This window comes from Alosa sapidissima, chromosome 1 (assembly GCF_018492685.1).
Source record: "Alosa sapidissima isolate fAloSap1 chromosome 1, fAloSap1.pri, whole genome shotgun sequence".
Lineage (NCBI taxonomy): Eukaryota > Metazoa > Chordata > Actinopteri > Clupeiformes > Clupeidae > Alosa > Alosa sapidissima.
In genome coordinates, this window is record NC_055957.1 from 27,553,992 (window position 1) to 27,578,185 (window position 24,194).

The window sequence follows — 24,194 nt, forward strand, 5'->3', positions numbered from 1 at the left end:
ATTCCGAATCCGAGCGAGAGAACCCTGGAACAAACAGGTACTCGCTGGAAAAAGCTTACTTACTTAAAAAGGTTAGCTGCTAATCCAATTGTGTTGATAGACAACAACTAATGGGGGAGCTTGTGCCCAAGTTCAAGTCAAAAAACAGTTCTTAGCCAGGCGAGAATGAGAGAAAGAGAAAGATCATGATGAATCTGTAGGCTTATACATTATAGCGTCATGATGTCACCAGATGACAACCAATCAATAAGTTCTCGTAGCCAATGCGCGAGCGCATGATATCTTCCACTATGCTTTTATCGCCTCTGGCGGTCTGTAACTATGAAATAGAACGTGCATCTCTGTACTCCCTCCATTGTTGTTTACGTTTATGTCGCTGCGTGGTATTACACGTGAGTTGTCCTCATGCTGAAAAATGGAGCATACATGATGTTAATCCCAGAGACAAGAAGAAAGCAAAGAATATATCTTTTTACTAAGGAAAATGACAAAAACAGTAACGCACAGTGACTTGGATAAGTAACTTTAATCTGATTACTGGTTTGGAAATAGTAGCGTGTTAGGTTACCGAAAAAAGTGGTCAGAATAGAGTAACACATTACTTGCATCACTGGTCATAATAAATGTGCACGTCATGTAAATAGACATAAATAGCATTATGTGGACCTGTTGGTTTTCCTATTGTAACAAACCGACCACATGCAGCAGAGCAAAATTCAAAATAGATTTTTTTTCTATACTGGGTAGGCTACATGAAGGATGAGGTGTAGACAGTGGATGCAACCCTCTGTGGCCAAGAAATGTTCTACTATCTGCTGTCCACTTGGTTAATGAGGTGGCTGCCGGATATGGCCAAATGCAATGGAAAATTGACAGAATCCACACTGTTGGTCCATAGGTTATGAGGCTGTCAATGACATTTATTTCCCTCCTCTTTAATGGTCACACTCCGTAAAAACGGTCTCCTCCATCAACAAGGTCAACTGCCCCTGTCTCAAATTAAAAAAGTTAGTTAATCAAATTCTCACTACAGTTTATTACAACACACTCACAAGATTGTGAATTTAATGTGTCGTAAAATATGCATCAGACACTGAGTCAATACGGAGTTCTTCTTGCATGACATTACATTTGGAACAAAAATGAGCATACCAGGATAATATAGGCTATCATTCTTTTTCCTGATATGCTGCTAGATATTATTGACTTACTCATTAACTGATGACTTACAAATTCAGAAACTGAAGTGTTTGTCCAGTTCAAAGATCATGTTCCTAAGAAGCACCACTGATGTTCTTTGGAGATCAATGGGACACACACACAGTCATAGAATATCTACAGTATGCTTTGGTCAGGGGTGTGCTGGAAAATAAATTTGGCCCTGGATTCAGCTGGCAGCGACCATAGGGGCAGTATAGGCAGAATGAGGAAGTAAAAAGTTAACATACATTTCATTTTGATGGTCCACCCAGCCCATATGGCAGCCAACGCTCTGGGACTCTGGGGCTCTGTCAATTGATATAGGTCTCTGATACATAAATCTAGGAGCAGTTCTCCAGGGTCATACAGACTTTATGGTCATGAATTATCACCACTTCCACACTTCCACTATAAACATTACTTCTCTTTCCTGTTTCCCTGTTGTGTTGTTTTCCCTTGGCCTATGTGTGATTCTGAGAAATAATCTTCTTCAAAATAATCTCCTTCAACACTCCATGTAAACGTGTAACCCTGAGGTCATCCAACATCAAATTCAACATTCACCCATTTCCCACCTTACTGTACATGAGTACAGCACATGAGACAATGAGACACAAACAGGCATCATGTGGTGCTGAAGAGAAGAGTGGCCATGACGTGATGTCACGTCTCACCGGCTGAAAGAAAATGTTTCAGAAAATGAATGAAATTGCTATCAGTATTCCCTCCGTGTTTGGCTTCATCTCACAGTGGACACTTCAACATGCTTCAGTCAGCATTTAGCATAGTGAATATCAGATATGCCCATTGAAATTAATTACACCCCTGTGAATTAATGACACAGTGAAAAAAATGATTGCAATAATCATCTAATTTGTATATGCTGATGTTGGATGATGTCCTTTGACAGCAGAGGATATGTGGCAAGGACAGGGGTGTAACACTTCCAAAGAAAACCTCTCCTTCATCCCAGGAGAAGGCATATTATGGAAGATTCGTATGATGTATTATAAATGAGAGGATAACTTGGAATAAATTAGGCAAAACACTGACAAAAGGTAGGTAAGCTGAAGGCCTGCCGAGAAGTATACATTTTGAAAGGAAGGATTAAATAAATGAAACGACCACCTATTTTTTTGCCTGATTATAGAGCAGCGATTTATGAGTTACTGGAAGCTGAATAAAGCTTAGATGTGCGGTTTTCAAGGGCAATGGCACTGAACGGTTGCCAAGATAGGTTACAGCAATTTTTAAATGTCAAACCTAAGATCTTTTGAGGGAGCTGTTCATATGTTTGCCATTTTTTTGATGGCATGCATCCTCTTTTAAAACCTTGTCTCACAGCCTTGTGCTTACGTAAGACACACTGCCTCTATGGTATCGGGGGACAATGTTCATTTTGAAAATCCACAGCGTGAGCTTCACGGCTTGGCGCGGGGTCTCGGAGCGATCTCATATGCAGATGTTGGTATTAATTATTGTAAACAATTGTATAGACTTCTGCCACTGCGTGTCGACATTTTTCCACTTAGCTATTCAGAATGCTTTGAAGAGATGAGCGACTTTAATCAAGAAAACACAGTGACATCAAAGGTGGGCAAAAACCCTTGGTTGTTGGGACATTTCTCTGTTAAAATCTGTGATGGGAACTCCAGTTAATCATCTACAATTTTGTAGAATTAGACCTACCATTATTTAACCGTTCTGTCTTACACAATATGTTCACCTGTCTTCTCGGAACTCAGACCTTACTTGTTCGCTCGTTCTAAGATTTTGGTTATGGATGCCTTTCGTCTATGGATATTGGTAACTTTCTTCGGAACGGTAAGTTGGCACTCACGTTGATATTTTGAAACAGTTTCGATAGGGGACTGTAAGAATCAGCTGATCTAATTTACTTAAATATGTATTCACACGTGGAAATAGCAATTTATTAAAATAAATGCAATGGTCCATTGCTTACAAGCGTTCAGATTAATATTCACTTCTGTAGGCTATCAGTTTTTTAACCTTAGCATACACGTTGTGTATTTTGCTTGTAAATATAAGAATATTTTGCTTGTAAATATAAGAATATATATATATATATATAAATATATAAATATAGCCTATATATATAGAGTCTGTCATTTTAAACGAGTTAAATCCTCTTTTAGTTAGACGAACATAGAAGTGATTGTTCAGTTCTTGTATCTTAGGCTATGAAATACATTAACATATTGAAAGGACAGATGACACTAGAGACGCAGGCACACACGCGGGTACACGCGCTCATACACGCACACACACACACAGGCTACAAACATACATAGTTGAGAGAGAGAGAGAGAGAGAGCATACAATACTGGTAAATTTAAGTAAACAGTACAGATAGATGAATTCAGGCAGACATTGCATTAGAGAGGCACATGCACTCTGTTGCCTAAATGCATCATACACAGAAACACACTGGTTTTTGAGCTGTGTCCTAACATTGCTGTGTGATTCTGACACCTGCAGGCCTGTTCCATCCATCCAGAATGTGCCATCATTTCTGAGCATATGGAAGCTCAGGAGGCCTGCATCAAACTACGAAGGACAGAGTCACGGAACCAAAGTGAATGGATGGGTGGGTATCAATCTCATACGCACCACTCACATATCAGTCATCCCCACATTCATTGCCTTGCTTGGACCCTGAGGTACCTACCGTTTATGGATACCTCATTTAAAGTCGTCTTCCTCTAAACAAGCCACGGTTTTGATAACATTCTGAGTGGGAGTCAATGTTCTGCTGCGACTATGTTAAAACATTTATGTTACTGAATGTTAGATAAGACACAGTGATGAGAGTATCACATTGCTAGGAAAAGATGGTTTGGTTTTTGAGATATGAATGATTAGAGAAAGTGGAATGACTATGACGGAAATAGAATGTCATACTTCTTTATCTCATGAGTGACAGAAACCCAAGTTTAGCTTATCTTCCTAAATGCCCCAAATGGTCATTTGCTTTGGGGCCATGTTATTTTAATGCTGTTCAGAGATTACAGTACCAGTCCAATGGAAAATTGCATTCGTGCGTGATATATGAACAGGGTTTATTGAATTTCCTACCATCAGCATACTGCAGTTATACAGTACTCTTCATTTATCTATAAGACATATTTATGCAACCAGGAAACCATTATGATGAAAATGGCTTTATTGGTCATGAATGAATAAATATGTATCAGTTTAGACTGAGTTGTGACTTGTTGTTTTCCCAGTAGATCTCTCTGAGACGAAAGACCTATGAATAGAGGGTTGGGAGTGGATTTTTGGGGGTGAGACTGCAACAGAAAGCACTGAGGGCTGACCTAATTGCCTCAGATGTCTAACACTAATCTGAGGGGGCGGGTGTGTGTGTGTGTGTGTGTGGGGGGGGGGGGGGGGTCATGCTTTCTCTACTACTGCTACCTACCTAATTTCAGATTTCAGTGTATTTGAAATCAGCTGGGAATGTTCAAAGGCACCATTGAAGGAATTAAATGAAAATTCAATTAGTGTTCAATAGATTTCCTGTCAACCAAATTACACCAGAAACGTAAAATAGATAGACAAACATGATTACACAAAACCTATAGTGTCCCAATCTCCATGAAATTTGGTGGAAAAATGAAGTGTGGACAAACCCATAACATTTTGGAGCATTGGAACATTAAAAGCCACCCCGCCAGCCAATCAGAAAAGAGTATTTCTTCTCTCCAGGTGATTAGGAACATATATAAGCCAGTTAAGTAAGTAAGTATAAGTATATACTCTTTTGATCCCGTGAGGGAAATTTGGTCTCTGCATTTATCCCAATTCGTGAATTAGTGAAACACACTCAGTTAGTTACACAGTGATATCTCAAGTTTGACTTGCATAGACCAGAGCTATTGCCTTGGTGGAGGTCTGCACTCTCTGAATGCCCTTCTAGTTTTTGTATTGATTTTGGGGTTACGTAAGTTAGACCCATTGTGTTAAACCTATAATTAAGCATAACCTACAGCCAAAATATGCATTAGGTTGAAAAACTAAAATGTTTCCATTGATTTTAAGTTACATAAGTCATACAGTGATAACAAGACCTATCATGGATTGTTATCCACTGCCAAGCAATGCGTTCATTTTAAGATAGGTCAAGAGAGAATGCAATTTTCATGAAACTGAGTTATAATATAATAATAATAATAAGAAGAAGAAGAAGAAGAAGAAGAAGCGTTATTTGTATAGCACCTTTCATACACAGAATGCAGCTCAAAGTGCTTTACATTTGGAACATTTAACACAATAATAAAGAAGAATCAATCATTCCTCTTCGTTGCTGGGGCCGTTTATAATCCAATCGATCCAAGTTAGAATTACCTCATGTAAAAACTTGAATGACTCTTAAGGAAAACTTTCACCTGGAAAATTCATGTATCCATGTTATTTTTGCAGTGTAAGAATTGACAGTCTGAGGCTGACATGTATTTTTAGTGCCAAGGAAACCTGGTAAGACGCAGTTCACTGTAACAGTTGTGTGCCTTCTATCCTTTTTACCCTCTTTCCTTCCCTCTAGACCAAAAAATCACTCTCATATTTCCAGTTTATGGTCACCTTGTTTAATTTCTCTAGTGGCTTTAACCTAATTTGGTGTGTGATGAAGTAAAGAAATCACAACTCTGTGTTCCCATTGACAATGTTTTCTATAGCAAGAATCTTAAGGTTGCCAAGGTTTGCTCCCTTTTCTGGAGCCCTCCTTTGGCTTTCTTGTATGCTTGCCATGGAAACAGGCTGCCATTCCATCTTTATGGTTCTGGGTAATTGTAGCCGACTATCTAGATGTGATGTATAGATGGCCTGTGTGTCACTGAACAAAGGGGAAACTCCATGATTATCCACAGGTGGTAAAATTCCATGGGTTCTGGCTTTAGACTTAATGACTGTGTACCGCTAATTGTAGTTATTCCAGCCGAAGGAATAGAGACGTTTGCAAGGGTCAGGTGTGGAAGTAAACATCACCTCACCAACCGCTAGCTGCCTGTTCCCTAAATACTTTTTTTTTTTGAAGCAACAAAAACAACTTGGTCCAACCTGGACCATAAAAACAAACTGTTCCAGCAAATCACCAACGAGATGCGTGTTTAGGAGAGTTTCAATTACACGGGAGGTAGGGAATAACGAGCTAGCTTTCTGTTTTGTTTGAACGTCAACAGAAGTGACGTTACCCAACATCGCTTAGACCGCCTTTAACATCCTTTTGCTCTTAATCAAGTTTTAAGTTGTTAACTACTGTAAATATACTGTAGGATGTTTTTTACTCCTGAGTTACACTGTAAGTAAATGGTACAGAGAGATGAATTTAGGCAGACTTTGCATTAGAGCAATGGCCCGAAGTCTAATATTTATTAATGCTGAAATGATAATAAAAAAGGCTGCTGCCATGGGTAGTGGATTTTGTGCTGATTCACATCTTTCAAGTAGTCTGTTGTGGGACTGATTCTCAAATCTCGATTCGATTGAGAATGGGTCTGGGAATGCTTTTTTTCACTTCCAATTTCCATGAGGTGTAAGCAGCAGTGAATTTAAACTTCATTTGGTACATCAAACTCTTACAAATCTTTTGGGAAGTACAGCAGACATCTTTTTTGTAAACAAAGGTTTCAAATGTAGTCATTTACTCAATTCCAAAGAAGATACAAGTCTGCAGAGCAAATTCAAATGTGACTGGAGAGTTGTCTTTATTCACCCAGGCTTAGTCTGTTACGTTACATTGTCCCTCTCTTAACAACCTTAGAATAAGAGCAAAGGATACATGCAGAATTGAATACATCCATCCACTCATATAAACCCATCCACTTCAGTACACCACTTACAATAAAAAGTTATAGTAAACATAGGCCTATGTTTAAAAACAAAGATAAACTGGAGAGTGTTATGGAAAAAGACCCAATGTATAATTGGTCTCTTCTGTGTAAAAAAAGTAAAACATCTAAATCATAAAGGTATTTGGTTTATTGTGCTATTACTGAGTTAAAAGTGGTTCAAATTCACTGAGAGATGCCAGCCTCTATCCTGACAGAAGTGATGTATAAAAAGTGATGATCTCTTATAGTATATTTACGTATTAATAACCGTATTGGTTATTTGTGTTGTTTCAGCAAATTAATATGCCAAAGACAACATTGAGAAATAACCGTTTTTGCATCACACTGGGTCACATCAAGCGTGTGTTTGTGCATCTGTCTGTCTATCTGTCTGTCCAGGCTGTGGGTCGGAGTGGGACGGCATCCAGTGCTGGCCCCGTGCGGAGATGGGCCAGGTGGTCAATCTGTCCTGCGCCAAAATCCTCCAGCTCCTCACTCATACTCAAGGTGTGTTGGTACACCCACCCCCCATCTCCCATCCACTTCTAATCATCGCCATCAGATGGTCTTTAACCCCCTCAAGTCATTGTTGGTGATTAAAATGTGTGACATTAATGTCAATATTCTAGCCAAGTCTACAGATGTCTTCTCTATCGCACTTATTGATTTAACCACCCGTCATCACTGCCAAGAAAACGCACCCCACCTCCACAACCAGTCCAGTCTTGAAGAGAAGTGAAAGAGAAGTTAATTACGAACTGTTGATTGCATAGTTGTCATACTGAGAATATTCATCTCTTAGACAGCCCAGAGGTAGGCAGACAAATGTAGTAATGTTTGTGTTGTTTGAATAGTGAGTTATGCTAGCAGACACCTCACCCAAACAAGTCCACAGATCACTCAACACGGTACACTCCACTCTCAGCTAATGCATGTTCATTACGGGCCCTGTGCATGTGTGCGTGTGCATGTGTGTGTGTGTGTGTGTGTGTGTGTGTGTGTGTGTGTGTGTTAAAGCCTGGCTGGTGTCATGATATCACAGTGAGAGTGACTATTACCGCCGGAAAATTCTTAATGTGTTTCCGTGGGCTCACTGAGTTTTTCGAGACAAGACTTCAAATTAGCAATGTGGAAGGTTATGCTGTTATGAATTCCCATAGTGTGCTTGATTTGCGGGGGGCTTGGGGGTATGTTGTGAGTGTGTTTGTGGTTTGTGTGTGTGTGTTTGGGGGGGGGGGGGGGGGATGCATTCCTGCCTGTGTCCGGGGGCTGTGTATGTGTTTGTGTGAGGCTGGCAGTCATGGGTTCCGATCTGAAGTGTCGTGGTTTACATATTCTACGGGTCAGTTGTCTATGGGCTGTGTCTGTGTGTGATACAGAGCCAGAAAGACATAGAAGCCCCAGAGACACAGCAGGGCAGCCAGCCCTAATATCGGACTGGATTTGACCTGTTTTTCCTTTTTATCATTGCCTTTAGATATGCTCGAACATGAAATTAAGCCAAAGACTTTTTTTTTAAAGTGAGCAGGCTTTTGCACATGTTAGCTGTTCACACATACATTTTTATTTAGTGGGTCTAAATCATTTTGCGGCTTCCCCCTCTCACCCTCGGGTCTTGGCATGGCTGAAAAACGAATCATGAAAACCCCAGGAACAGAAGCCCCAAGATAGCTGTTTTTTATCATTTCATTTTTTATTTTGCACTTTTATTCCAGATTTTCCTCCATGTTGCTAGTTGAATACTCATAGGAGCCTTACACTGAAAAGCTCCCGTTGAGCTTACCAAGGTTCAGCTCCTTTCTTGATGGAAGATTAACGGCTGGGATTCACAGACAGATGATCTGTTAGAGGACAAATTGAAAGAAACAAGCACAAAAATAGAAACACATTAAATCCTCATTACCGCATAAATGATGTCTGACCACAGTGTGTAAACATTGTGTGGCCAAATCTGATTCTTTTCATATTAGAAAATTCAGTTAGGATATTCTTATGATTACCGGGCTGCAGCTTCTGGGGCCACGGAAGGTTTTTCTTTCTGTGCTCGGACAGATAAAAGAATTGTACATTTCCTGGAACATGGCTTGTTTATCACACGTCTTTGATTGCTTTTCATCTCCTAAAACCTCATGAGACATGGGATTAGTGTATCTTCATTGAAATCTGGGTTTCTATTTCTGTCGCTATGACCAAATCCATGGGAAAAGCTCCGAACATAGAAATGAGCAGCTGTGCGCAGAAAGTCTGGTTATTTACAGCTCTGACGGTGATCTAAGGACTTGTTTGCGGTCGTCAGGTGCCTTCCTGGCGACTTGAGTCTCAGACTGTGAGAATGTAAACAGTGAACAGAACGGCAGGGAGACAGAGTCCCCCGTGGTGAACAGCTGTATGGTGTGTCAGGGTCACAGTGCTCTTGAGCTGTTTGATGGCTGCAGGCTGTCGCTCATACTACCGTCACTTTACTCTGTACAGACATTGCAAGGCAGTGGGTTTGGAAATTGTGTGTGTGTGCGTGTGCGTGTGCGTGTGCGTGTGCGTGTGCGTGTGCGTGTGTGTGTATGTGTATGTTGACAATGTATTTGTATTCCATAGGGCATGTGTTTAGAAATTGCACTAAGGATGGCTGGAGTGAAATATATCCTGCATATACTATGGCCTGTGACTTTGGGGAGGAGCCTGAATATGATGAGGTAAGGTCATCTCCATCTCTCCCACACGTTTCCTGTCACTCTCAACTGTCTTTTCCACATAAAGCCTAAATCCCCCAGAATATGCAAAAAAAGATAATTGTGTAGACAATGGTAAACCACATTGCTACAGATTTATGGGGTAACTTACATTAACAGTTCTATCAGGGAGGCGTAAAATATTCAAATCCTATGTTTTGTTATTTTCAGCCCTTGAAATTGCATCAGTTTTACAGGCTTTAAAACACATTGTCCGGGAAGCAATGTTTGGGCATTAATATAATGGAAAGTATTATTTGTACGCAGCCCAAACTGTAGGGTTAAAGACAAGCATGTTCTCAGTTAGACTGAACCATTCAAAGTTTATACGGCATTCTCATTGATTTTCTACAAGGCCCTAGATTGGGGGGGGAAAGTGCAAAAAGTCTGAGAACATAGACATAGAATGACCCAACTGTAGGGGTGTAATAAACTGTTAAACTGCTTTTACCCTAGTAGTAGGAGTACCCTAGTTCTAGCTCTCTCCTCATTACATTACACTTAGATTTATTCATTTAGCAGACGCTTTTATCCAAAGTGACTTATGTCAATTATATTACCAGGGCTTGTCTTCCCAGAGCACCTCGGGGTTAAGTGCCTTGCTGAAGGGCACATCGGTGAAAGTCAGGACTTGAACCCACAGCTATTCAGGCTACTGCATGCTAGCCCAGCTCCTTATCCACTATGCTACCACTGCTCCTCATTTAACTCGTAACTTGCATATTATTTACCTAAATGGAGCATGTTTTCATTGTTTAGTATCTGTATTCTTTCTTTCTTTCTATCTATCTATCTATCTATCTATCTATCTATCTATCTATCTATCTATCTGTCTGTCTGTCTGTCTGTCTGTCTGTCTGTCTGTCTGTCTGTCTGTCTGTCGGTCTGTCTGTCTCTTGACAGGTTGTTTACTTGGTGTCATATGCCTACAGTATTTAGCATTAATTAGAAATTCTATCATCAATATGTAGTGGTAGATAAAGTAAAAAAAGGTTTAGGTGAAAAAATACTATAATATGATAGAATTGAAGTACTGATCTGCTAAGAGACCCTAACTCAACAGTGTGCATTGCAGTATTTTTGCCGTGCTGTGTTTTCATGTGGGTTTTGTTTCCCATAGCAGAATCATAGGTTTTGTAATGGATGGAACTTGCCCTCTGCTCTGGGCCATTTCTCTCCCAGTAAGCAGTGGGGGGGGGGGGTGTCTTCACTGTGAATTCGTCGAGGAGTTCATGATAAATTCATTGGCAAGGATTTGGAGGTCAACATTGGCTGACAGTCCTTGGGATAAGACAAGCATCACCGAGTTCAGGCATACTCATTAGGATGGTAATGTTGGACATGGAAAGGGCTAGAAAGCTGATCCAGACTACACATTCTCTCTCTCTCTGTGTGTGTTTGTGTGTGTGTGTGTGTGTGTGTGTGTGTGTGTGTGTGTGTGTGTTTCAGACAAGCTACTTCTCCACTTTCCGACGGGTCTACACGGCAGGATACGCCACCTCCCTCATCTCTCTCATCTTAGCTATATTCGTTTTTACTGCGTTCAGGTGAAAAATTATGCTGTTACCAAAGGATTTAGTACCTACAGCTAATTATTGCATTAGGGGTGTAAAATTACACAAAACTCACAGTTTAGTACGTGCCATGGTGTTGAAGTCATGGTTTGGCTTTTTTTGGTATAGTTAGCCTGTAAGTACTGCTAGCCTAACATTCACTGACAATATTGCTGATGCTCAACACATATAAGCAGGAATAGTATTTTGAAAAAGTGTTTTTGCCATTAATTAACTAAACTAACATATGGTCTGTTTGTGTGGGAACTTGAATTTGAAACATGGTCTGTACACAAAAAAGCCTGCTGTTGATTACTGTTAAAGACTGCTTTTGGTACATTCAGTACACATCTGTATCCTCAACCTAAACAGTTTGGTATGAATATGTGTACCTTTGCACCCCTAATATGCAGTATTAGATTTATAGATTAGCTGTTACTGTGACAGGACAATTAACTGGTTCTTCTACCTTGTTTGCCTGCAAAAGCAAGGTAATTTTGTGGACTGTTCTTTAAAAATACATCAATTTATTGGAGGCAAAAACCTCTTTAAATCTGCTTTCAAGGTGTACCGGTACTTATTCAGTAATAGTAAGGGGGGCCTATGTGTCTAATTTGGGGGTTTGTGCGATTCGCATGTTAATTTTTGGAGAGTATTATATCTTTGTTCTAGGGGTTCTTAAGAGTAAAAAAAAACATGTCTCCATTTTTTTGAAGGTTTTAAAGGACCCAAATCAAAGGTCAAATTCAGAAAAGGTCAAATTTGGTGTTTTGTCCATAAACCTCACATTGCTGGTATTATAGCATAGGGTTTGGTGCCAAAAATCAAAGATATTCTACACGGTAGTGTGCAAAAGTGGGCCACATAAACAATACAACATTATAAAACATTTTTAGGCTGATGATTGATCTCTTTAACAAGAAATTGGCCTAAAATTCTCAAAATTGTCCACTTATAAAAATAATACTTCAATATCAATACTATCAATTCATGCCTATTAGTGTGCTTGAGTGTAGGCCTAGTCTGCTCTTTCAGTTCTTGTCTACACCCATTCAGAGCACAAAGTGCAGAGATCTCTGTTAAATCAAATTTAATAGACTTTTACATAGTACCAGCTGAAGTCTGTAAGGCCTTCCGAAGCCTATGTAAGTGTGAAGAAAAGAAAGAATAAAGGATCAGATAGACAAACAGACAGGTGTGTGTGTGTGTGAGAAAGAGAAAGAGAGATACCAGCATGGACGGATTATGAACTTTCAGGCCCCTGGGCCCAGATGTATTAAGGGCCCCCCACTAATTGTTGTGGGGGACATTTTTTAAAATTTATTTGATGTGATTTCCTGTATTCTGGTGCATTTTGGGGATGGCCAATACTTTAGTTCAATCAGATTCATAGCCTATGTCTGGATATGATGTGTTGATATTGAGGCAATGATTCCATGCAATGGCTTGGGCTCCCTGACTCCCTGGGCTTGGGCCCGGTAGGCCTGTGCAGTAATCTATCCCTGACTACCAGTGACAGTTGGCTGATGATAGCTGGCAGTGATAGAATTTAGAATATCGAATAAGCACACAGTGCTCTGTTCATCATGGTTGGTGATATTAGTGACCACCTAGCCTTCTACATTTGAGCAAGCACATTTTCATAGTTCATGTTGGCACAGTCTAGTTAGGTTATATTCTGAGGTGTGTCTTTCTGTTAGTCGGGTGATGGCACACATATTCTAAAAGAAACAGATTTTGGGCTATGTATCCAGTGGCAGATATGTGTGGACTGGTGAATGACCCATCACTAGAGACATATTGTTTTTGTCCATGAGAGAGTATGGAGATGGGGATCACAGATCAGCCAACAATTACATTGTTACAGTGCAGTTATTTTACAACAGAACAAAGCAGTTTGGCACAGGAACTGCTACAAATCCACCTGTAACAGTGATCATCTGCAGCATGCTAAGATTCGCTACTAGAAATCATGTGAAGCAGGCAGGACTCAGTGTCTTCAGAAAAGATGTGGTAGACCATCTTCTGAACCTGCAGCAACACCTGCAACTGCATCAAGTCCATCTAGAGGGACTTTGTACACTTGTTCAGCAGCAGCTGCTGCCAGCATAGATAAGTGCTTCTTCTGTCAGAAGCAGACAAAAGAGCGTCTTCATGAGGTGTCCTCTTTCAATGCAGGCCACCAACCAAGAACTATAAGTAATATTTTGAAGTCAATGACTTTTAACAGGTAGCCAGTGTAAAGATATGCTAGGATGGGGGAAATATGTTCATATATTTGTGTGTGTGAGCAGCTGCATTTTGAATAAGCTGTAAGCTCTTTAGACAGGTATTATTACAGCCAGCATAATAGCATTGCAATAGTCTATCCTTGAGATGACAAAACATTAATTTCTCGGCATCTGGTAAGGACTGTGTAAGGACTTCCTTATCTTTGAAATGTTCCTTAAATAGTAAAATTAAGTTTTGCTGATCTGTTTTATGTGATTACTTAGTGCTAGGTCCTGGTCAATTATAACTCCCAGGTTTTTAACACTTGTGGATGAGGTCAGTGGAAGATCACTATATGTAGCCTGTGATGTGGATAGGATATCCCTCATCTTTTTAGACCCTAAAACCATGACTTCTGTTTTATCTGAGTTCAAAAGCAGGAAATTATTTGTCATCTGTGTCTTTTTATATCTCTTATACATGTGTCAAGTTTGGCTAACGGGGTTAATTCAACAGGTTTTATAGAGAGGTATAGTTATGTATCATCTGCTAAACAACAGGGGGCCCCAGTACTGGGCCTTGAGGCACTTTTACCATAATCTGGGTAGATGGTTTATTATGGACCTGTACAAATTGTTGACGGTTAGGAAGGTATGATCTAAACCAAGCGAGTGCTGAGTCTTTGATGCCTATCAAATTTTCAAGCCTAAGTAGTATGTCATGGTCTATGGTGTCAAAGGCAGCAGTGAGGTCCAGGAGAACCAGTATCGATACAAGGCTAGGTTTTTTGAGGGAGGGCTTAATAACAGATGTCTTAAACGACTGCGGTACATGCCCTGATAGAATTATTTATAATCTAGAGCAAAACATTATCCAGGAAGGGGAGACCAGTCTTAAGAAGGTGAGTACAAATAGCGTTTAGTAGACTAGTTGTAGATTTTGATGAGGAAATTGTGGAGGTGAGATCTAATATGTTGTGTATATGTGTAACGGGTGCCAGCTAGCTTAGCTGTGCTTGTGGAACGTTGGTAAACCTCACTCCCCGACGCCTCAAGAGTGCTGCTGGCATGCGAGCCAGTAGCCTGGGCTATTGGCTCAATTGTTAGTGTGCTCGCCTCCCGATCCGAGGTGCTGCTGTTCGCGGGTTCGAGTCCGGGCATGTGCAAGGCTGAATCGCGCAGGTTCAACACAACGCAGGTTACATTGGTGCCGTGACCCGGATCGGGAGTGAGGTTTAGGGGGGTTAGTGTAACGGATGCCAGCTAGCTTAGCTGTGCTTGTGGAACGTTGGTAAACCTCACTCCCCGACGCCTCAAGAGTGCTGCTGGCATGCAAGCCAGTAGCCTGGGCTATTGGCTCAATTGTTAGCGCGCTCGCCTCCCGATCCGAGGTGCTGCTGTTCGCGGGTTTGAGTACGGGCGTGTGCAGGGCTGAATCGCGCAGATTCAACACAACGCAGGTTACGTAAATGAATTAAATGTTGTTTGAGGTCTCATCTGTGATTTTGCTATCTTTCAGCAATGGAGTATGTGTATTTGGTGAAACTGATTGGTTATTGATCTTATAAGAAAATGTTATAAAAAATTTAAAAAACTGTTTTGTGAACTTTATTCAACATAGCCAGTGATTTAGGCGAAATTTATGGTGTTAATTATAGTGAAATATACAATTTCACAAAAATAGGGTTAAAACAGGTAAAAAAAAAATGGAGACACAATTTTTCTCCATGTTCAATGACCTCCAAAGACAGTCCAACCACTCTCCAAAAATTAACATTTCAATCCCACAGAAACCACATAGGCCCCCTGACTATAATGAGAACTGGCATATTCTAGTGAAGGCAGACCACATTAAAAAGCAAAAAAGAAAGATATTCAAATGTGCTTTCAAGGTGTACTCATTCAGTAATTAATAATATATCAGATGTACCAATTCAGCAGTGTCTGTGTAAGATAGATGTCTTTGTATTTTGAAGCTGGGTGGCTGTTTTTGATTCTTGTTAACACAATGTGGATGCCTGCTGGCTTTGACAGGAAGTTCCACTGCACCAGGAACTACATCCACATCAACCTATTTGCCTCCTTCATCCTGAGGGCAAGTGCAGTCTTTATCAAGGATGCTGTGCTCTTTACTGATGAGACACTGGACCACTGCTTCATGTCCACGGTGAGAGCAAACACACACACACACACATACATACACACACACACACACACACACACACACACACACACACACACACACACATACACACCCACGCAGTAGCAAATAGTCATAGACAAGTGCATGCAAGTAGTATACAAGGTTTAAATTGATTCATCACACTTTTTGTGTATTTCCTTTCAAGGAAAGCATTTCATGTTGCTAAGCAACAACCCTCAAAGTGCTCCGGCATGGACAACTTCAGAAAGGGATGTTTAAGGATTATTGTAATAATTTTGAGTTGCTTTTTTGAAACATTTTTATCACAACTGTAGGGTTTATTTCTTTCAAATGTATTAAAATGCTCAGAGACAAAAGCCTGAGGAGCTTTTAATGTCTTCAGTAAATGTGAAAACAGGCACATCACAGTACTAAATGAAAAAGTCATAATAGTCATACATTCTACTATTTCACCATTGTTTCATTTCCACTGTGAAACTAAACACAGAGACACATACTTGACACATGGGATTTCGAAGTATTGGCACCTCTGTAGAAATGACCAATCCTATAACTTCCACCTCTTATGTAGGCCTACCATCAGTATCCCTTCACCAAACATGATAAGAGATGTATTTTATGGAAATATTGACCTGGTTATTAAAGTCATTCCTTTTTTATTCTAATTAAAGCATTCCAGAATGTGTGGTTATTCTTTCTTCATAAAATGCAACCCCATAGCCCAAGTCTCATATTAACTTTAAAGGAAAATAAGAAATAATAACTCAGCACAGACAAGTCTGTAATGGAAGAAACCACATTGGCCTGATACATTTGCATTGAACGTTATGCAAAGTAGATCATCATAACAAATAAGGAATATTTTGTATACATTTATGAAAATGTCTCATCAAGTTATTACTCTACAAACAGATATGATCTCTTGGAGTTAAGCATCTGTTTTTTGGTGAAATGTTAACAATGATCTTAGGCAGTTAGTACAGCACTCACCTTTAGCATGCAAGTGACTGGCACTAACCCCTCTAGCTTCAAACCTAATCTGTTTCTAACTCGTCTACACGAGCCCGTGTTTGTGTTTCTCTCCCCTCAGATAGTGCTCAAGTGTCTCATGGGCCATATCCTGATGTGTCTTCATATCTGCTCTGTTGTCTTCCTCTCACATGCTGCAGTCTTTGTGTAATATAGCTCACTCGAGTCTCTTTCCAATCAGACTGTGTGTATATTTGCATTTGTCTCCATCCATAGCCTGTCTATACAGGTTACCTGTCTTTGGGTTTCTCCCTTCAGATTGCATGTAAGTCTGCTGTGCAATGGCCTTCTAACATGGCACGCATGTAACACACAGGTCTCTTCCCTCCTGCCAGGTTGCGTGCAAGTCTGCAGTGGCCTTCTTCCAGTTCTGCATCCTGACCAACTACTTCTGGCTGCTGGTGGAGGGTGTCTACCTGCAGAGCCTGCTGGCACTGACGTTTGTGTCGCAGAGCAAGTACTTCTGGTGGTACATCCTTACCGGATGGGGTACGTGGTGGCCACTTGCAGTTACCCTCATCATCCCCCTGTCCTCAGGTGGACACAGCTGTTGTGCTGAAAAGCAATTTCAATGAAATACATACATGTGGAGCACAATGATATGATCTCATTAGCTGTAGCACTGAGATACTGGTGTTTTGACACACAAAGCACTTTTCCATCCTAGTGGGCTTCCAATAAGACCAGTTCTCAGTGTGAAATATGAGTTTAATATGTCTCACAAGACAGGATTGTCTTGTGAGACATATTCTCAATGTACAGGTGAAAATTGGGAAAGATTGTTGGCTAAACAAGACAAGCTAATGGATTCATCTATTTCCCCAGGTGTTCCATCCATAGTGCTTACCATCTGGGTCCTCATGAGAAACTTTTATGACGACAGAGTGTACGTCTAATTGCATTACCGCTGTCAATTACTCACTCTCACTCACTCACACACACACACACACACACACACACACACACACACACATACTGTACAGACGCAGCCACACACAAACAAACACAGGCACACTGTAATGTGTCTTGTAGTTCCATGTTATAAAGTGTCCTTCTAGCATACATTACATATTTATGTGTATGGACAGATGCTGGGACGACACAGACAACCCTTTCATCTGGTGGATACTCAAGGGGCCTATAACAGCCTCACTGCTAGTAAGTCATTTATGTAATCAGTATGGGAAGCACTGCACAAGCCTTTGTGTGTTCTTTTCATGTGACGTTTCACGTCTATCCCTGTAGAAATGTAAGCCCTGGAAAGCGTTTTGTAAAACAAGCATATAAAAAGATGTTTGCCTCTGACTTGACTAACTTGCCTCTGAGTGACCATGTAGAAATCATGATTTTTATTAATTATGTAGGGTGTTCTATCTCTATCTAGAATTATGAGAATAATGAGGATATGTGATCATATAGGTTTTAAAAATGAAATCAGTATTTTCTGAGCCAATGAAAGTAGCCAATGAAGGTGTGTTTTTATTGAGAATGTAGTTCAGTCTACACACCTGAGGCAGCCCCCTCTTCTACCCTGTGCACAGGTGAACTTCCTCATCTTCGTCAATGTGATCCGAATCCTGGTGCAGAAACTCCGGTCCCCGGCTGTGGGAGGAAGCGACACCGGGAACTTTATGTGAGTTGTCATGGAAACCTCTGCAGAGGAACAGTTCCGTTCGCTGTGTCCTGGGCTGTCCCAGCGACAGTGCTCTTCACTGACATTCCATGTTCAAATTAGAAGGTTTTATAACTTGGTGTGGATGGACTGTGTTTGATTGAAAGTGAGTCATCTGTTACTGCCACGTGTGAAGCTGTCCTCAACCCACATGTCAATCATGAAGCCCTAATTCTAACGTTTAGATCTCATTTAAACATCAATTTGAATGTTTAGAAAAGCTTTTGATATTCTCACAACCATTCACTCAGGCATTCAATTAATTATTTAACACACACTGTCAAGCTTGGTGCAAAAACAATTGCTATCAAAGCCAAATAGATCAAAACTGCATGCAAGGGTGAATCTTCCTATGGTTGTGATGAGAATCACAAAAAGTTAAACTTACAACTTCTGTGATATCCAACTCAAAATGCTGCTTTGCATAAAGCCAAAGTGTAAATCAATTGAAGTGTTACCATCTACTCTACATGTAGATAGTAATATGTAGATTACAGCGTACAGCCTCTGTCTAAAGGTTGTATCTCAGATGTGTTTATCTGGGTGAGATGGTTAGTCAGTAAAGGCTGACTGGCTCATCTCAACTTGATCTGTCAAGCATATAGCGAAGATGTTATAATTACAGCGTGATGCTGACCCGCCCAGACACATGACAGCAGCTGGGCGTTATTAATCTGTGCACGCCCAGTGGGGCCATCATGCAGGTCAAACCTGTGGCCTTTGTCAGTCACCCACCACTGAAACTCTCCCTTCCTCCCCTCCCCCACAGGCATGGTTATGACCCAGTGCACATGGTGAAGTGAGGAGAGTGCAATTAGACTAAATTGACATTGATCCATGCGCACTCCTTTCAGTTAATGTTTCTAATTTAATCCACGCTGCACAGACTAAACGCTGTCATCGTGCAGTGCTGTAGACAGGAGAAGAAGCAGATCAGAGTGATGCTGGTGCTAGAGAGAGCCGCGTAGTTTCAGAGCAGGAGTCGGCAGACTCCGCAGGCTCATGTGTTGGGTCCTGTCTGTGGGGGCCGATTCCCTTCAACAGCCGGTGGAATGACTCCCAGCTTGCCCCCTCACCTGAATCTTACCTGTGTCCTTCACCTCACTAGAACCCAAATCTTTGTTTTATCTGAATTAGAAAGAACCAATGCCTGTTAAATCATGGAGCGTGCACGCAGTCAAAAGTGAAGCCCCTAGAAGATTTGAAAAATGGTGGAAATGTAACTAAGTATGGTTGATGCTGCCCCGACCTGGTGGACTCACTGTTTACTATGCATGCTGTAGCTTCACAAAACACTTACTGCACAGTCGCCAAGGGGTTCCAATTCTGTTAATATGACTGACCAATTCTGGCTTCACTCATTCAGAATCTATGTGCGTGACGCCACATTGTCTGTGTGTTTTACAGTCATTGATTTTAACTGAATTAGAGACAGCAGAATGAACATGAGCAACGTTGTTCAGTGAAGACAACCTCCTTCTTCGTTAAGGATCTTGATGCCACTTGTTGTTCTAGGTCGTTGCAAGGAAACACATCTTATTTGTTAATGATTAATGAAATGATTAAACACAGAACAAAACTTGTTAACCACATTACTTACCGGTAATTTCTGTGTTGTCAAAGCATTACAAGAAGTAATATTCTCCACTAAGCTGTTCTACCTGCTACTAGCACCCAAACTATCTAATTACGAGCACTGTATTCATACCTAACCTGAGGGTTGAACCTATTTTAAATCTCACTGTTGGACAGTGGACAGAAATCAAGGTGTTGAAATAAAGTTGGACTTCAGTGGATTTGCATCACAGAAAGAACAAAAGTGTTTAAAGGTGCTCTAAGCGATGTTGGGTAACGTCACTTCTGTTGACTTTCAAACAAAACAGAGAGCTAGCTCGTTACTTCCCTCTCCCTCCCGTGCTGCTCCCATGTAATTGAAACTCTCCTAAACGCACATCTCATCTGTGATTACAACAGTTTGTTATGTTTTTATGGGCTAGGTTTGCCCAGGTTGTTTTTGTTGCCGTTTTTGGAGCCTGTCCTGTCCACAGAGATCACGTTTTTTTTTTTTTTACAGTGTATTCAGGACACAGACAGCTAGCGGTTGGTTAGGTGATGTTTGCAGTAAGTAACATAAAATGTTTTAGCCTAAAAAACGTGTGGCATCACTTCGAGCACCTTTAAGTAGACGAGGAGGCTGATGTTATTTTGTGTGGCATAATTGAAGGCTGCGCTGCTGCTGCTGAGACGTCTTGGCTTGTCAGTTCCCCTCAGGTTAAAAGTCCTCCTTTGACATGACAAGCCTTTTAAAGCAGCTTAACCTTTCACTGGCCACATCATTGATTGACAGCAGAGGTGAATTCTCCAGAGGTGGCCAATGGCCATTAAATCATCCATTTGGTGCAGCTTAACAGCATTATTAAAGATTTACAATCTGCAGGGTTTTTAGTGTTGCATCTGTGTCTGTAACATCCAAAGGCTCAATGCTACTCACCCTGATCACAAATTAAGCGGTGGGTTGGTCCGAGCCGGCCGAGTTTTTAAGTGTGGATATTGAATGGGTCTGATAAATATTTGCCTTTGAGGCATATAATAAGTATTTTGAGCAAGTTGCATGCTTTTTCAGGTAATCTACTGTGTGATGCGTGACTTTGCACCAATAGGTTTTGTTTTGGTCCATAGTATTTAGATCCGGGGCCCAGGGTGAAAAACCCTGAAGTCTTCCTATCAGTAGTATGTCTGTGATTTTGTCGAATGGACATCAATCATCTATTTAATATGAGCATGTGTTTACTCTGCAGGAGGCTGGCCAAGTCGACGCTGTTCCTCATCCCACTGTTCGGCATGCATTACACCGTGTTCGCATTTCTCCCCGAGGACACGGGCAGGGACGCCAGACTCTACGTCGAGCTCGGCCTGGGCTCTTTCCAGGTACAGAGGAAGAGATGAACGTCCAGGGCATCACTTAGACCCTCAGTGTGTGCCCATGACCATGTTTGGTGCCAGTGGCGTTTCACAGAGCCCGATATGGTCTCTCAGGAGTTACATGGGGTTACGCATGGACAGAGGTCTCTCTTCAAGAGCGGAACACACATTCGCCCCTGTACCTATTTGAGGATTATGTTTATTTCCATGACAGGAACATCTTAAAATAGAACGACAGTTTTTATTTCTGTTTTATAGTTTTTATTTTATTGCTGTTTTACAGCATCAGTGAGAGCCCCACTTGGCCTATGTAATCCATCACATTTCTCCTTCACTTTTTTTTTGTCTTTTAGGGTTTTGTGGTCGCTCTGCTGTACTGCTTTCTGAATGGCGAGGTGAGTGTCCCCTCCTCAGCGGTGAGCCACAAAGTCTTCCTCTCCCACTTGCATCATCTTGATCTGTGCTGTCGCTGTCCTTCATTTGAGACGTGATCATAACAAGGAATAAAACAACCGCTGTTCAGTTGGGCTGCACTCTGCCAAGAGACGAATGTTCTAATGTATTATTTACTTCATGCATAGACGGAGAACTTTGGCTCTGTGTTTACCCATAGGTAAAAAATAATCACGTACACATACATACACACACTTGTGCTGCCAAGATACAGTATGTGTTGATTGTTCATGTAGTCCACAAGAGATGTTTCATAAGATTGTAAACATGATTTATCATGGAGGTAGCCTGATTCACATCACTGGGAGATGAGCTTGAACAGATGCAGTACTAGTGCTTAGTGCTTACTCCAAAGTCTACTACTATTCTGAGGCTTGAGTGTTGTTCCTCACTTTGAATAAAAGTGTCTTCCAAATGAGTAAATGCAAATGCGTCATAACCCATCATTCCCATAATGTAATTACCACAGCAATGCAGACGGTAAATGAAACGAATGTTTCACACACAAGACAGCTCATTTTGGATGCTGTGCAAATAGTCGGTGGATCATCTGTACCAATAAACGCATTGGTTCAGACTTTCAGAGTGATTGAACAGGGAAGAAAGTTTAAGTGCTCACTTCAAAATGCACTGAACATCTTGGTGAGAAAAAGGTAGTTCAGTTGAGAAACAAACTACAAACTGAAGCTTACAAATAACAGAGGCAAATACAATTATTTTTCCTGTTACCAAATTGCAACCAAACAACATACAAGACGTGGTTTATTTTTTGTCATAGTGAGTCTGATTTGACTTATTGCATTTGTACTGTGCTAAGGTAAAAGTGCACTATTCCCCCACTCTGCCTGCTCACCTGCCCTCCTCCACACCTCACACTTCTGAGTGGGAGAGCTTTCCAGGTGCTAGAAATTAGAATCAGGGTGCCCACTCTGACCCGGTTCATTTACTTGCTCAGTAAAAAAAAGAGAAAGTCAATCAAGCAAATATTCCAAATGATGTTGCCTATACCTAGATCGACATTTTATCTATCTTTACAAACATGAATTATAGTAAGGTCTACAGTATGTCATTTACGTAAGCAGCAGTTTGGAAGTTAGGTTGTCAGGAATTCTAATATGCTGCCATACCTGTGATCACAGCCTCAAAAAGGACCAATGGTAGGAAATTAGAACTTTTTTTAAATCTTATGCCAGATGTTAAAATTTAAATATTAATTTCTGTCCCACTGTCATGCCTTTCAAACTGATAGGTGTGTGTGTGTGTGTGTGTGTGTGTGCGTGTGTGTGTATGTGTATGTGTATGTGTATGTGTATGTGTATGTGTATGTGCGTGCGTGCGTGTGTGTGTGTGTGTGTGTGTGCGTGCGTGTGTGTGTGTGTGTGTGTGTGTGTGTGTGTGTGTGTGTGTGTGTGTGTGTGTGTGTGTGTGTGTGCGTGCGTGTGTGTGTATGTGTGTGTGTGTGTGTATCCTCTCCCTCCGGACAGGTTCAGGCGGAGCTGAAGCGGCGGCTGCACAAGTGGCACACCCAGAGCCGCCTGAGCCCCACGCGGCAACGCATCACCCTCACCCAGATCTCCATGCTGGAGAAACCCGACAGCCAGGGGGCAGTGGCACCCTGCCTAGCTAGTGGCGCCTCTATCTGAGCCCTGCTGGCCCCTGGGCCCCCAGCATCAATCCATCTTGTCCAGGCCTAACGTTGACACCGCAGTCGTCACAGACATTTCAGACAGTAAGGCTGCCATGGTGTTGAGCAGCATAATTTGGTTCTACGGGTTAAGGAATCCTGGATTCCGTTTGCGTTGCTGCCGCCACTTTTGCTTTTGCTGTTGCTGTATCTCCACAACGGAACTGGGAAAACATGAATGAAAGTCTGCCTGTTCTATCGACACAGAACCTCACCCCTGAAGGGATACCTTTTGTCTTTGCGCTGTTACAATCCTCCACCACCACCCCTACCAGAGTCCTACACCCCTGTCATCTACCCACTTTCTCTGTCTTTGTGAGTGGAGTTGACTGTGGCAGCAGATGCGGGCTGTGTGTGTGTGTGTGTGTATTGTGGTGGGTGAGCATGTGTGTAAGCGTGTGGGTGTGTGTGGGTGCAGAGCTGGGGGAATAGAGGCATGCGGTGCCTTGATGAATATTAACGAGTACTCGGGCGATTAATTCTGGGGCTTGGTGGATTTTTTTTCCCTCTGCTGCTGTCAGATCTAGCGCATTACCCCTGGTGCAGCTCTGCCACTGCCAGTGTCTGGCGCCTCAGATTACTCAGCTCACACAGTCCGCTCTGATCACAGCCCTCTGGGGCCCCCTAGTGGTGGTCAGAGGGTGCAACTACAGGAGATTGTAAGTAAGGAATTCATTTGTCAATGTATGTACGTTTCCATGCATGTATGTTTCTGTCTATGTATGTGTA

General features: G+C 41.4%; 1 protein-coding gene across 2 annotated transcripts; it reads left to right on the forward strand.

Moving 5' to 3' along the window:
- The first annotated feature begins 2,680 nt into the window (after positions 1-2,680).
- ghrhra (growth hormone releasing hormone receptor a) lies at positions 2,681-24,194 on the forward strand. 2 transcript variants are annotated; one of them, XM_042101075.1, is made up of 14 exons: positions 2,681-2,793; positions 2,946-3,024; positions 3,700-3,808; positions 7,452-7,559; positions 9,645-9,742; positions 11,228-11,325; positions 15,576-15,708; positions 17,070-17,223; positions 17,560-17,620; positions 17,823-17,892; positions 18,276-18,367; positions 21,205-21,334; positions 21,682-21,723; positions 23,266-24,194. In XM_042101075.1, exons 2-14 carry the CDS (start codon positions 2,980-2,982, stop codon positions 23,422-23,424), a joined length of 1,299 nt encoding a protein of 432 aa, XP_041957009.1. In that variant the 5' UTR covers positions 2,681-2,793; positions 2,946-2,979; the 3' UTR covers positions 23,425-24,194. The 2 variants fall into 2 exon arrangements, with proteins under 2 accessions (XP_041957009.1, XP_041957001.1); XM_042101067.1 differs by having other exon boundaries at positions 2,681-3,024.